The 14,583-nt window shown below is 40.3% G+C and overlaps 1 protein-coding gene across 1 annotated transcript in view; it reads left to right on the top strand.

Annotated features, from left to right (window-relative positions):
- The window catches only part of LOC137967857 (receptor-type tyrosine-protein phosphatase F-like), a 74,065-nt gene extending 60,175 nt beyond the window's left edge, over nt 1-13,890 (top strand). Inside the window, exons 29-36 of the mRNA XM_068814454.1 lie at nt 1,182-1,317; nt 1,894-2,137; nt 2,306-2,382; nt 2,809-2,943; nt 5,345-5,470; nt 9,305-9,456; nt 11,257-11,392; nt 12,869-13,890. Coding sequence (XP_068670555.1) covers nt 1,182-1,317; nt 1,894-2,137; nt 2,306-2,382; nt 2,809-2,943; nt 5,345-5,470; nt 9,305-9,456; nt 11,257-11,392; nt 12,869-12,943 — 1,081 coding nt within the window. The 3' untranslated portion in view covers nt 12,944-13,890. The remainder of the gene's footprint in view (nt 1-1,181; nt 1,318-1,893; nt 2,138-2,305; nt 2,383-2,808; nt 2,944-5,344; nt 5,471-9,304; nt 9,457-11,256; nt 11,393-12,868) is intronic.
- The last annotated feature ends 693 nt before the right edge of the window (nt 13,891-14,583 follow it).

Genomic DNA, 14,583 nt, shown 5'->3' with positions numbered 1-14,583 from the left:
TCGCACTTAGGTACACAATTTCGACAACTGCCTCTCATAGACACCTGAAAAAAATTGTCCATCTAAGGGGGTATTTACATGAGACCGGGACGAACTCAGACCGGTACGAACTTGTAACGGTATGAAATTTTTCGAACCGTGTACATGAAACCGGGATGAAATGCTTGGTACCTGGTTGCGGGACGAAATGATATACTTTGTCTAATAAATATCTGCCTGACCCAAAAGCATACAGGCTTGAAATTTCTGGACCCGGTCTGAGATTTGTTGTCATTTATATGAGAACGGTACGAACTCAGACCGTTACGAGAATTTCTCGTCTCTGTCCAGCAACCGAGACGAAGTCAGACTGATACGACTTCATTGCCTGATTTCAAGGCGAAGGGGACTAGGTGCGAGTCTGTAAATTATGGGATTATCAACTGTTGATCCACATAGTCAGAAAGAGCACACCGAGATTCACAAAATCCCCAAGTTTGGTGTTAATCGGGCTAATTTTGACGGAGATAAAGGCATTTAATTACGTCAAAATTTACAAAGAAATGTTTGGTCATCCGGGCTGCGTCTGGTCGGCCATACACTTCTTTGTAAATTCTGACGTTTTTAAATGGCTGTATGTTGCTTAATATTGGTTCTATTCACACCAAACCTGGGGATTTTGTAAACCTTGGTGTGCACTTTCGGACTATTTGGATCGATAGATGCTAGTCACTTAATTTGCAGACTCGTACCTTGCCCCCCTCGGGACGCGGAAGGGAGTTTTGGTCTGGTAGAAACCGATCGATATTGGAATCGATCACAAGTTAGACGGAAACGTGACCAGTTATGCTCCTTGTTAAACAAGTTGTGCTCTTACAATGCAAAGTTCTTTATTTTGAGAATGAGTTTGAAAGTGGTCAAAGGCATGCGCAAAGACGTTAATTGCAGTGAACGGATTATTAGGGCGCGTTCGATAGACCCTATTCCGGAATAAGAATATGTGGAGTGATGATTAAAACGGTATGTTTGGCGCGTTTCGAAGCAGCAAGGATGATAAAAATGTGTTTAAAATAGCATTTTAGCAGATGTTTGACAATTTTAATGTGAATCTCCGTAAAAAGGATTTCTAACTTATATTCCATATATTCCTATTCCGGAATACGGTCAATCGAACGCACCCTTAATTTCTTTCTTTACTCCAGTGCTGGTGTAGGTCGCACTGGAACCTTTGTGACACTGGATGTCATGTTGCAAAGAATCAGTCAAGAAGACAGTGTTGATGTGTTTGGCTTCGTCCGTCAGATGAGATATCAGAGGAATTTTATGGTGCAGACTGAGGTACTTTCTTGGACAATTTTAAATTCAATTGTTATACCTCCCAACTCAAATACGTTTTCCAATTGGAGGAGAATGTGGTACGTACCTTGGGTCAAAAATCTTTTGAGTTCCCAGTGCGAACAAAACTCACCTATCTCCCTAAGGAAACAGGAGCCCGTTTCTCGTAAGTCCGGAAACTTTACGGGTCACTTTCGGGTGTAACAATTCCTTTTTTATCTCAAGAACGGAGAGGATTTATGTCGTCAAACTTAACAGTCATGTTTCTTTTTGTTTCCTTGAAAACATGTTAAAAGATTGGCTTTCCAAAACAAGCGGTTGGTGGTTTTACAAATGGCTTTTCGGGCCCGAAAAATTATCGGGGCTTTTGAGAAACGGGCCCCAGCAACTTGAACTTTCGATTTGCACGTGATCAGATTGTGCACCTTGAAACCGCGGCAAATCTGTGTGCCAGGCCGCGTCAAGAAAAAAGATTTTTCTGCTGCCAGAACAGCTTAACGCTTTCTGAAACGTATTCAAACTTGATGCTGTAGTTGTAGGCAGTGAGTTGAATGTATTGTTTTTGTTGTTTTTACCTAGGCGCAATATATATTTATTCATGATGCACTTCTTGAAGCCATCACCTGCGGTGTAACCGAAGTCGAAGCCAAAGATCTCAGCTTCCGCATACGGGAACTGCGTCAGTTTGACCCGGAAACCGGTTACACATTTTTGGAAAACGAGTTTTGTCGTCTGGCTAAAGAAGAGAATCACCCGATTGCCTTCAAAAGTGCTACCCTCAATTGTAACGCTGCAAAGAATCGATACGCAAATATTCTTCCTTGTAAGTATGCGTGTAGTTCTGTTCTGTTGACTGACTGGGCGGGAGTGATAAACTATTTCCAACTTGACGAACGGACCCATCGACCGACTGCCTGAATGACTGATTTCTCAACTGACTGACTAGCTGGCTGGTTAAGGAATTGATTGACTAATTTTTGGTTGTTTACAGTCGAGAGCACACGCGTCCATTTGAAGATGAGACCAGGAGAGATGGGATCTGACTACATTAATGCAAACTTCATTGATGTAAGTTAAAGCGAAAGCTACAAGGTCTGGTGGATAAAACGTCGTCTTCTTGCTTGATTTTTATACCACTATTTGAAAATGTTTAGAAAAGTTCATTACCCAATTGGATATATTTTTTTTTCAACTGAGTTTACTGCGTTTGTTGTATTGCTATTGATCGTTGCTAAAGCTCCCTTTTTCTTGGGCCGGGCCTATTTATTCTATACTGGCGTCCGGCCTTGTAGCTGTCTTTGTGTAATGTAACTTTGACTCATTTCGGTCGTGGGGTTCTCGGCGTTTCGACTCCGCTCGGTAGTTTTTCGTCGTTAAACCGAAATGTGTGACAAGTGGAATACCGTATTGTGGCAAGCCCATCTTTTTATTCTTTGCAAAGACCCAACGGTTTTTTTTTTCACGGTTTAAATTTTGCTGTCTTACTTTTTATAGGGTTACTGCCAGCCCAGGGCATACATAGCAACCCAGGCCCCGATTCCAGACACTTTTGAAGATTTTTGGCGCTTAATTTGGGAACAGGATTCTGCAGCAGTAGTAATGCTGACAAGAGAAGAAGAAGCCGGCAAGGTAAGAACGACTCGAAGAGCTTGAGACCTTAGAAATATTTCTTTAACTTCCTTTTTATGATTATTTCTATTTTCATTTTTATTTTGAAAGCTCACTTTTTATGGTTGTTAAATTAGTAATATTTCATTGTTGGGTTGAGTATCCTCGTCCCCAGTAGCTTAGATAATGTTACAAAAAAAAGCAAAGTAAATAAATTCGCTATTTTCGCAAATCTCATACATAATACAGTTCATTTTTGGGGGCTATTTACATTAAGACAATGGATATCCAGTTCAGTGAAGCATGATGCAGTCCCAAGAGTAATTAATTTGTATTGTTTTTATGCAAAGAACCCCAAAACGTATTGCATTATCGGAAGGGGAAAATAGTCCTCTGTTCAGGAGGGCGTGACTGGGTCTTGACTATTTCTTATATAACATGCAAAATTATTGACAGGCGTCCAGTGTAATAGGCCACTTTCGAAAATACCAATATATAGATGTAATTGTCTCTGTTACTAGCGTAGAAAAGCTCATCAGGCCGGCGCTTATCTCCGGTTTCCGTAGCATGAAGCGATTGGAAGTATTTCTACTCTCCCCTGGATGGGATGCTAGTCCATCGCAGGGTTACCCCCAGCATTTTCGCCGGTTCCCATTTATACACCTGGGTGGAGAGAGGCACCGTGAGAGTAAAGTTTCTTTGCCCAAGAACACAACATAATGTCCCCGGCCAGGACCAGAAAGCGGACCACTCGATCCGGAGTCGAACACTCTAACCATCAGGCCACCGCGCCTCCTAAGCCAATACTAAAAGTGGAGCTCCCGGTTTCTAACCCCAGAAAGCAGTATAGTGTATATGGGAATAATTATGTTTCTGCATAATGTACAAAATTAATCTTCAATAGTGTATACAAGTTACAGTGATCAAACTTCTCTGAGCTGACAGCAGTAAACAAACAAGCCTTGCAAACAATAACCGACAATCTTGTTTTAATCAACACAGTAATCTCTTTCAAAACATTTTCCGTTTAACTGATAATCTTTATTCTCTCTCTCTGTATTTAGTTTAGAACAACAGCAAGAATTACTTATTAAAAAGTCAACAGCTAAAGCGTACTAATTCGCTTACTCGCAATTTCACAGTCAAACAAAGCAGCTCACGACTGAACATCCATCTCACACAAATAGCCTATAAATCGAAAGATACTAAGCTTAATTTAGTGTGGACAGTCGCCACGGAAATGATGAATTCAGTTCCAAGTCAGCCACAAAACCGCGTGACAGACAAGACAAACGATTGTTATAACGACATCGCTTTTGCCGAAAATCGCAGGTTCGAGCTTATCAAACTGCTTTCCTAAGTCTTGTCTGCCTAAAAAGAACCTAAACTATCACAAACATTGCTTACAAGTGCGGTTGTTGCAGATATGGCGTCGAGAGTACGGCTATAAGTAGAGGATATTACACAGCGGCGAGAAGATATGAATTTTATGTATTGTTGTTGCTACTAGAACATAAAGTTCATATCTTCGAGCTAACGTGTAATTTTCTTTTTATTATATAGACAGGAGTGTTTTACTCGCCACCGAGCACAAACTTTATCACAAATTCTTGCCGCTCGGCGGCAGGAATTTCTGCAATTTTCGCATTTCCTTCTCTGGGGTGCAGGGATGGCGCAGTGGTGAGAGCACTCGCCTCTCACCAATGTAGCCCGGATTCGATTCCCTGACTCGGCGTCATATGTGGGTTGAGTTTGTTGGTTCTGTACTCTGCACCGAGAGGTTTTCCCCAGGTACTCCGGCTTTCCCCTCTCCTCAAAAACCAACATTTGACTTGATTTACTTTCATTGTTCATTTTAGTTTACAGTGTCCCCAATTAGTGCTTCAGCGCTAGAACGTTTAGACACTGAAATAAAGTCCCTTTCCTTTCCTTTTCCTTCTTTAAATTGCAAGGAACTCCTTGAATAGTTACCATGTTTCTCGGTAAAGTATTTTACGTCAGTTTCAGAGAACTTCACGAATCTTTCGCTGGCCATTTTTCACTGACCGTTTGCACAACGAACCATGCAAAGACGGGAAATGACGACATCAATATCCTCACTAGTGATGATATGGAAAATACGCCACTCAGGTCCCGGATGTAGTTTTGTATGAGTTTTATGAGTGGTGCATTTTCCAGTAAAACAATGTTGTGTATATAGTAACAAGTCTTATAGACAATGATGACGAGAAAACTCGCATATGATGTCTGCTGTAAGTTTGAAATGGCGACCTGGCGTGGTGTGTTTCTTGAAACATGTCAGAATTTCTGTCAGCTCGGAATTGAAAACGTTTTCAGGCCTTCTTTTTTCGTTTTGCGTGGGTATTTCTTCTCTCACCTTGCACCTTTTAACAACTTAATGCGTCTTGTCTTGTCCTTTCAGGTGAAATGTCATCATTACTGGCCCAACGAAGGATCTCGCTTGTATGGTGTTATTCTCGTTGAGCTTATTGAGGAAACTTCATTTAGTGACTACGTTTCCAGAAAGTTTAAACTCACGCACACAGAGGTAACACAATGTCCATGTTGTTTTCATATTGATTATTAGCATTTTGGTACAATTCCTGCCGTCTCGTGCAAGATAACAACATGAAAAAATATATATATATATTAAAATTTGGTGACGTACGTCAGCATTTGGGGGTATTTTTCTCAAATATGTCTTGATGTATCAAAAGTAATTTCCATGCTAGCTTTATTTTGGGTACCTTTCTGTCATATTTAGAGGTTCAAGACCCTCGATGGATAAATCCCTGCGATGCGTGGCATTTGAATAGTTGTACAATGAAAGAGACAGTGCAAATTTGTATTTTGGAAAGGACGTCATCGTTGCCCTTGGGGCTGGACAATCTGCAAGCCATGCGAATTTCGCATTTAAGTCTAAGCACCCATTTCAAATAGTCCAAGCACTCATTTTAAAACGGTTAGCTTTCAATAACTGTGTGACTCGCATGTTGACTCGCATTGCCCGCCATGTTGGCTCGCGTGACTCGCAGCCATGGCTCGCTGGCTCTCAAATTGTCCTAACTCGTTGCCCTTGCTTCAGTCGGAGCTTAAGGTCGGTACACACGAGGGAGCTTGCTCCCGCAACACGCTCCCGGAGCAAAGCTCCATCGTCTGCACCAACGATTTCTAGCGAAAAAATATGTTGCGCAACAAAACGTTTGCTCCCGAGTTTTGCTCCCTCATATCAAACTGGTTTGATATGGGTGAGCAAGCTCCAGGGGCAAATCTGTTGCACGAGTCTGTTTCAGGAGCAAGCTCCCTGGTGTGTACTGAAATTTGCTTGCCGTGACATGACGTGTCTCTAGTTGGCCAATCAAGTTGGCTTAATTTTTTCCAATCGGGTTGTTTCATCATTCAGCTCCCTCGTCGTGTCCTTCGTGTGTACTGGTTGAGGTACTTACCCGGGAGCGTGTTTCGGGAGCGTGTTTCAGGAGCAAGCTCCATCGTGTGTACCGGCCTTTAAATCCGGCCGCACATTAGGCGAAAATAGCGCGGCGCTAATTCCCCCGCAAAGAATTCAAGTGTATTCAGCGCCAGTGTTGTTCCCCGCACACCTAGCGCTATTATGGTGCGGCTTAGAAGTTAAACGAAGCGTGAAAGCCATTGTCTGAAGATATTAGAGAGGTTAAGCAACGACGACAGCGACGGCAACGATACAATAACATAAGAATATATTAAGAAACGGTCCAGATAAGAACGATAGCAACAACGGCAACGAACATGTTGGAATTCAATTGGAATGCAAAAAGGTGATAACTTTTCTATTGTCTGTTCTTACTTCTGATTGGCTTAAACAGCAAAAATTAACAAAACTTCACGAAGCAGTATTATATTCATCCTTACTTTCCAACCATCTTCCATCTTTCATCTGGTCTCAGTTTAAATGAATTCCACAGAAATCGTATGTGGGGAACATGTAAAATTGTAAACGTTTCTTGGCTTTTGTTTTCAACTCTTGTGATTTGTCAAAATCTTTTAACACAAAAAATACTCTTTCAAAATTGGCTATAAATGAATTTTATTGCGTTAACTGGCTCCCTGTAGGTTTATGCATTCTCTGTGTAAAAATGATAACATTCCTGTGTGGGGAAAGCACCGTTGCCGCATAAGAAAAGAAATTGCTATCCACCTTACACGGATCATTACTTAACGTTATTGTAATCACTTCGTGACTATTTCAACCTTTTTTAATATGACAAGGACGTGATAGTTCCTCAAAAATGACACTGGTCGGAACGGCGCTTAATCTAGGGGAGAAAATGAAAATTTATCCTCAAGTGCTAACGTTCTGCATAAAACCTCAAATTTGGCTATTTCACGTGGTTGTTTTGCAGACGACGTGAAAGAAATGGACAAAACTGAAAAATGCACGTGCAGAGCGAGAAAAGCTATTGCTTTTGCCTACTAAGTATGCAAATTTGTGACGTTCTCGTTTTCGTTGCCGTCGCCATTGTCGTTGCTTAAGGTCCCTAATAAGCTGGATTTACGACAGGTAACCCAGGCTCACTGTGTGCGTCACGTAGGTATTAAAATATAGAGAACATATGAGGCGAAGTTTAGGTCTGAAAATTTGCTAGAAAATGGAAATTAAAATCGATAAAACTTACCATGTGGTGAGCTGTTGTTGTCTTTAATACGTACACGAAGTTTCGGGAAAAATGGTCCCCGTTCACCTTCCTTCATAGTATAGTGACAAGGTAGGAGACGGAAGCCAGCTTATGGACTCCGATCGACCCAAAACAAGCACGATTTTTTTCGCGAAAATCGAATCCAGTCGCTAAATAAACACGCCAGGCTCGTGGAACATTAATTTCTCTAAACCATGCAACCACTGAAGCATCTCCAGGTAGCAACGCGAAGCCACCAGACTCCGTAAAACTTGTAAGTTAACCTGCTAAAATGGCGGCCAGAAAGCGTTGTACTCGCGAAGTGTCCAATTCAAAACGCCTGGTGACGAGTATAATAAGTCATCCTGGAGGGAGGGGAGTCCCAGATTGCTCAGTGAGTTTTGTTTTTAGCAATGTGGGACTCCCCTCCCTCCAGAACTTATTAAACTCGTCACCAGGCGTCTAGAGTTCAGTGCCATTTTGAATTGGACACTTCGCGAGTACAACGCTTTCTGGCCGCCATTTTAGCAGGTTAACTTACAAGTTTTACGGAGTCTGGTGGCTCTGCGTTGCTACCTGGAGGTGCTTCAGTGGTTGCATGGTTTAGAGAAATTCATGTTCCACGAACCTGGCGTGTTTATTTAGCGACTGGATTCGATTTTCGCGAAAAAAATCGTGCTTGTTTTAGGTCGATCGGAGTCCATAAGCTGGCTTCCGTCTCCTACCTTGTCACTATACTATGAAGGAAGGTGAACTGGGACCATTTTTCCCGCAACTTCGTGTACGTATTAAAGACAACAACAGCTCATCACATGGTAAGTTTTATCGATTTTTATTTCCATTTTCTAGCAAATTTTCAGACCTAAACTTCGCCTCATATGTTCTTTATATTTTAATACCTACGTGACGCACACAGTGAGCCTGGGTTACCTGTGAATTTACACGCTGAGGTCCAATCGGTCAGTTTGGAACGTGAGTAATGGCGGACCATGAAATCCAAAACTTAACTCAAAGTGAACAACCTTTGGATAAAAAATCAAAGCTCAAAATCTGAAGAAAAAAAGGAAGTGATTTTTTTGATTACTTGGGCACTTTAAGCATGACAAGCATGAGTGAAAGGTAAAAGCCAAAACGCGGTTGGTTTGTATGAGTTGGAAAAAGTAAATATGCCTGCTTGATTTATGCTGAAAGTTCCCCGAACTTCCAACTTGAAGCTGTTTGACAATCGTATACCCTTTAGTTTTTACTGTGTGCAAACACGCCCTCGTGGTAACCACCATAGAGTTGTTGAGGATAGCGTGTTCATATTTTTTATCTAAATACAGTATAACCTGACTAGTACCTACCACCTTTCCTGAATTAATTTATTCAAATAAAGCATGGCGAAACACCTCACTTAGAAGATGACAACCTGTTGGCTATTAACGAAACACGGTTTTATCGTATTGATTCCTGGAGCCCTTCAGTTAAGTCCTTTGCGTGGCTCGAATGACGTCCGTATGCAAGTAAAGCGCCTTTGCCCTTTGACCATGCTGCCTAAATTTCTTGTATTATTCCATATTTAGTTGCGTATTATGGTCATTGAAGCGGCTGGACTGAAGAACCAGGCGCTGAGCACACGTTTCAGCTAGAAATTGGCGACTAGACGTCGACTCCGTCTAAGCTTTTGTTTTATCGCAATTTCTGTCCAAAAAACCTGTCGTTATTGTTAAACATCTTCTGCATTCTAGGAGAAGGATACCCGCACCGTTAGTCAGTTCCAGTACTCAGATTGGCCGGATACTGGAGTACCGGACTCTGGAGTGGGGATTGTGGATCTTATAGGACAAGTGCAGAAGTGGCAGCAGCAAAGTGGAAACACTATTATCGTAATACACTGCAGGTAAACTGAAGTAAAACGAGAAATAAGCCATTTGCGAGTTGATTCTTCCCTCGGTTCCTGTTTGTAGTCAAAATACTTCCTCCTTCAACCAGTAAGAATAACAATGATAATGAATAATTATAATGATGATGATGATGATGATAATACTAACAAGAAGACGGAGAAGAAGAAGAAGAAGAAGAACAAGAACAAGAAGAAGAAGAAGATAGCGCAGATTTCATGAAATGATCAAATGTCCGTTACATATTCACCAAAGAAGGTTAAAATTATAAAATAGTGACATCAAAATTTGCACTTCTTATAAATAGTTATTAGAACAAAAATACAACATGTAAGACGATACTGTTACTGCATTAACTTAATGCGAACTTAAAATAACGTCCTATATATTATAAATCGTTTAAAAAGAGAAAAGTAGCAAAGAAGGTGATTTCACAAAGTGTGTGTGGTTTTAAAAACTATTTGGAATAAGTACAATTCCTTTTTACTTAATGTTACTATTCACTTACAATACAATTTGATTCAGCTGTGTTCTTGACAGTAAAAGTAAAGTTAAGAAACCGTATTTAACGTCGACAACTCGTAACACTAATTCGACTGACAAACCTGAGGTCGACGGTGCGCTCATTTTACTTTTCCCTCTCCTTTTTACTGGTATTTAAAACCACTTAAGGACGGTGCCTACTAATTCAAAGGTATTTTTGCGCGGTTTACTGGATAGGCGGGAAAAGCAGATCTTAAGAAGTCTTATTGTAATCCAAAAAGAAAATTGGGGCTAACCACGCATTTTTCGGAGATAAGTGATCAACAATATTTGTAAAAAGCTTTAAAATACAGAGCAATTAATGGCGTTCTTTTACAAATTGTAGCTTAATTATATCTGGAAAAGGCGTGGTTACCCCCAATTTTCTTTTTGGATACCAGGAGCACTTGCTAAGGTTTGCTTTCTCCGCATAGTTTCAAACCGCGCAAAAATATCCCTGTATTAATAAGCACCACCCATAGGAAATCCGAATATCTTGAGATGCGCAGAACGTATGCGCAATAACAATAGTAGGCACCGTCCTTAAGCTACACAAAACGGGAAGAAGTCGAAACAAGAATGTGACATCCGGGAATCGAACTTGGGAACTCTTGCACAAAGGCCGCAGACTAACCAACTGTGCCGTACTTGCTCCTCAGTCTCTAACATCAAGTCAGGTAGAATTGCGTGCGTTGATTCTATTCCTAAAGATGGAAAGGGTTGAATACAAAATTGTCTTGACATTCACTGACCATGCCAATCACTAAGCGTAACACTGATGGCCTCCACAGACAAGCAAGATGTTATCGACGACTATTTCCAGTCGACAATTAAATTTCATCGACCACTGTTCGTGTTCGGAAATGCGATTTCTTCATGTCGTGAACCGATACGTTTTGTGGGAACCGTGCAATGCGAATTTTTACACAGGGCAAAATGAAGAACCGCAGAGTTTCAAAATCGTTTGCGTCTTAAGTAATCGATTTTACTTGCTGACATACAGGAAATTGGGAATTGTCGATAACAACACGGCCGCTTTTGTCATCGAAATCTGAAGCAGTTTTCCTTTTGTAGAGCAAAACTACTTTGCTGTCGCTTGATTTTTCGCTATTTGTAGTTGATAACTGTTGTCATTGATAACTTTTTGTTATCGATAACTAAAACGTTTCCGACAACAACTTGCCAAGTTTGTGGAGGCCCTCATGAGGAGAGAAACAATGCCAACCGTCAACTAACAAGCTCAGTTTGTAACAACCTGTTGTTAAATCTATCGTCAGCGGTGGCGTGGGTCGCACAGGCGTGTTCTGTGGAATCAGCATGATGATCGAGCGTCTCAAGTCTGAAGGTGTGATTGACGTTTTTCAAACAGTGCAGGCCATGAGGCTTCAAAGACCAGCCATGGTGCAAACAGCGGTAAGGCCATTTATGATGAAATTCCCCTTGGGATTAAAAAAAAAAAAAAGTTGTCGTTAAGAGGATAGGCATGGGATCGGAACTGGCTTTGGAGCTTGTAATCAAGGCGTTCCTATGGCATGCCATGATCGCGGCCTACAGCATACAGGTAGACGAGAATAATACGTTTTTTAGGTCCTAAACATCGCCAAAAAGGGTTCACCGGGGGTAAGAAAAATCGTGCATGCATCCAAGCCGATTGAATGAATGTGTTTGCCGGTTAATTAACTTTCTGTCTGTCATCCTCTTATACTCTTTCCTTCTTTCCTTCCCTTTCAAACTTGTAATGACATTACCACGTTTATATTCCTAAGAAACTATCTTATCTCTTTTAGAGAAGATTAGTTTTACAATATGGTAGAGTATACCTCCCTGGCATGCGAAAAGTTCACTTGCGGTTTCTGTCCGTGGCTCAAACTTGTTCTTGACCAAACATTCTTGGTGTGTTCTCACGTGATCAGCGTCCATTTTTAACCAAAGGAAATGAAAGATTGCATAAGTGTACACTTAAAAGGGGCTGTGTCAAATTAGTAATGAGGAATTCTAATTTACTGATTAAATTTTCCTTACATCACAAACACGATGATTCTGAGCAAAAACGACCTTTATCTGGGCGATTTGCCAGAAACTTGAAAAAAGTCGGGCGGACTTTTTTCAAGATTACCCAAATGCAATCGGTCTGAGTCTAGTCCTCTTGTGTCCTCCATCCAAGCTTCTCCTTCTGTTGTTGTTGTTCAACAGTTTTAAGGACGTTCGCGCCCATTGCTACTGCGCATCCTTACAGCGCACGCAAATTCACATGTTACGTCATGCATCGAGCGCGCGCACTAAATACTAAAATGAACAATGATAGGGCAGTTGGCCATTGCTATAGCTTTGCTTGGATTTAACGATCTTGGATGTTCGGTGACCCCTACTTTTCTTTTCAGAAACAGATTTTATTTACAATTATCTCCAGATTGTCCAACAATGAACAAAAAATCAATGTGGGAAGTGGTAAAATTTGCAGAAAGAAATCAATGTTGGAAAATTTTCGCGCGAATGTCCTTAAGTGGTTATTGCAATGTTTCATTCTACTTTTGGGGAATTTTGGGGGTCATAAAATTACATCATTTCGCGTGGCATAGTACCTTTAATTCCCGGAGGATTAGATCGATTGGCTCGTTGCTCGTATTTTTCCTCTCCCCTTCGGGGCTCGGAAAAGTACTATGCAACTCGCAAAATATCCGCGGGTATTATTTGCTAAACCATTCAATAAGGTGTATTTATTCAACCAACGTAGGAATTTCCACGTATCCATAATTCTCACACGTTGATGTTTAGAATAAAAGTGAATTACCTCTGCTCATGGGCACTGAAAATTTCTTAAACGGTGTTAAATTATGTGTAATTGCATTTATTCTGTAATACCCGGTTTGTCTTATTTCTTCCTTTTAGGAACAGTACGAGTTTTGCTACACGACGCTGCAAGAATACTTGGATTCGTTTGATTTATACGCCAACTTTCAATGAAAAGTTTGTAATCGATAGTTTCCATTTGAAACTTAAAGAATGTGCAAAGTTAAAGTTAACTTTCACCTCTCCATTTTTTGAGGAACTGTCTTCGTGCGATTTTACAATTTTGTAGGCAACGAACAAATAATTGGACTGAAGGCCCCCTTTTGGCAAAGACAACTATTTTTAATTATATTTTAAGAAGAATTACAAATTTTCTGTATAAACGAAACAAGGGCTAAAGAAAATTAATTCCGCAAAGCTATTAAGCAAAGTAAATAGAAATGAAACTCGACTATTTTGATATAAAATGTACATCCAGATTGCAAAAGTTTATTTTTTCTGTGATTACTCAAGATGAACATTCAGTGTGTGGGAAGCTGATTTTATTTATAGGAAGCGAATTAAGTGATGAGTGTATGGTTGTGGTTGGCGTCAGTTCGTCAGCTGTCATTGTGACGTCAGGTCGCAGTAAACATTTTCTAATGGTCGGATTCAGCTTCCTGTCTCGAAGTTTTTTACTCAGCTATCTTGTCCTGCGAATTCTTTTTCTAAAACTTACAATTATGACTAAGTATAATAAAGACGGCTTTTGCAATGGCTGCTTCATACTGCAGCGCTAGTCGTATGCACCTAGGATTTTTCTGCCTGTGAGAAGCGCTTGTCAGCAATAACATAAAGGAAGTTTGTCGCTGTTGGTTTTCGGTAGTCTTGGATTTTTGCAATACATTCTTTTTGTGCTCAAACCTGGCACGTGCTACTAAATGTTATTTCTTAAAACTTTGACAAAATAAAACAAAGCGACACTTTCCATGGCTGCTATACTCTGGTACCCCTTGAATTTTGGTAACACATTTTTTTATGCAAAAACAGCGGCACGTGCTACAGACAAGATCTTTTTTAAAGGAGCGTGTTAAGAATGTGGTTTAATTTCATAAGGCTTTAGCAAAATAAAAAGAGACTTTTCTTTATTTTTGTTGTTGTTGCGTTATGAGAATTTGTTTAACGACCTACTGTTCGAGTGGTGATTGTTATTGCTTAATCTTAATCACAAATTGTTCGAGACAGCAGAAAGCAAATCGTTATTTTTAAGAAAGTTACGACATTTTTTAATTTCGAAGACATGTTTCGATGTTACAAACATCATCGTCAGTTACAAAATATTTGAAAAACCGTTAGGACTATATAGCAACTTGGCGAAACATGCATAATTAAATATAATTAAATGACAAGAGATACATATTTGAGTGGGGTTACAGAGTGTTAGAAAGAATGTAGAGTCTAAAGCGTAAGTGTCAGGTTGACGTGATGAACTTGTTGGTTGATGAACGGTTTTTCAAATATTTTGTAACTGACGATGATGTTTGTAACACCGAAACATGTCTTCGAAATTAAAAAATGTCGTAGCTTTCTTAAAAATAATCACAAATTGTACAAAAACACGCCATTTCAGCTGACAACTATGCTACAGGAGCTCGTAATAGGAGAGTACAACTGGGCTTGCATGCTACAACAAGTTGCAAAATTGTTGAGGCACTCCTGATAAAAAACACCTTTTCTAGCTTCCAATACCCGCCGGATCTAGAATTTCAACCTTTCCCATTTGCCTTCCCATCTCCCCCTTTCAATGTTTGACTGTTTAAGTTTTCAGCATTTTT

The sequence above is a fragment of the Montipora foliosa genome, chromosome 8 (assembly GCF_036669935.1).
Source record: "Montipora foliosa isolate CH-2021 chromosome 8, ASM3666993v2, whole genome shotgun sequence".
Lineage (NCBI taxonomy): Eukaryota > Metazoa > Cnidaria > Anthozoa > Scleractinia > Acroporidae > Montipora > Montipora foliosa.
This window is presented reverse-complemented; position numbering and strand designations above follow the sequence as displayed.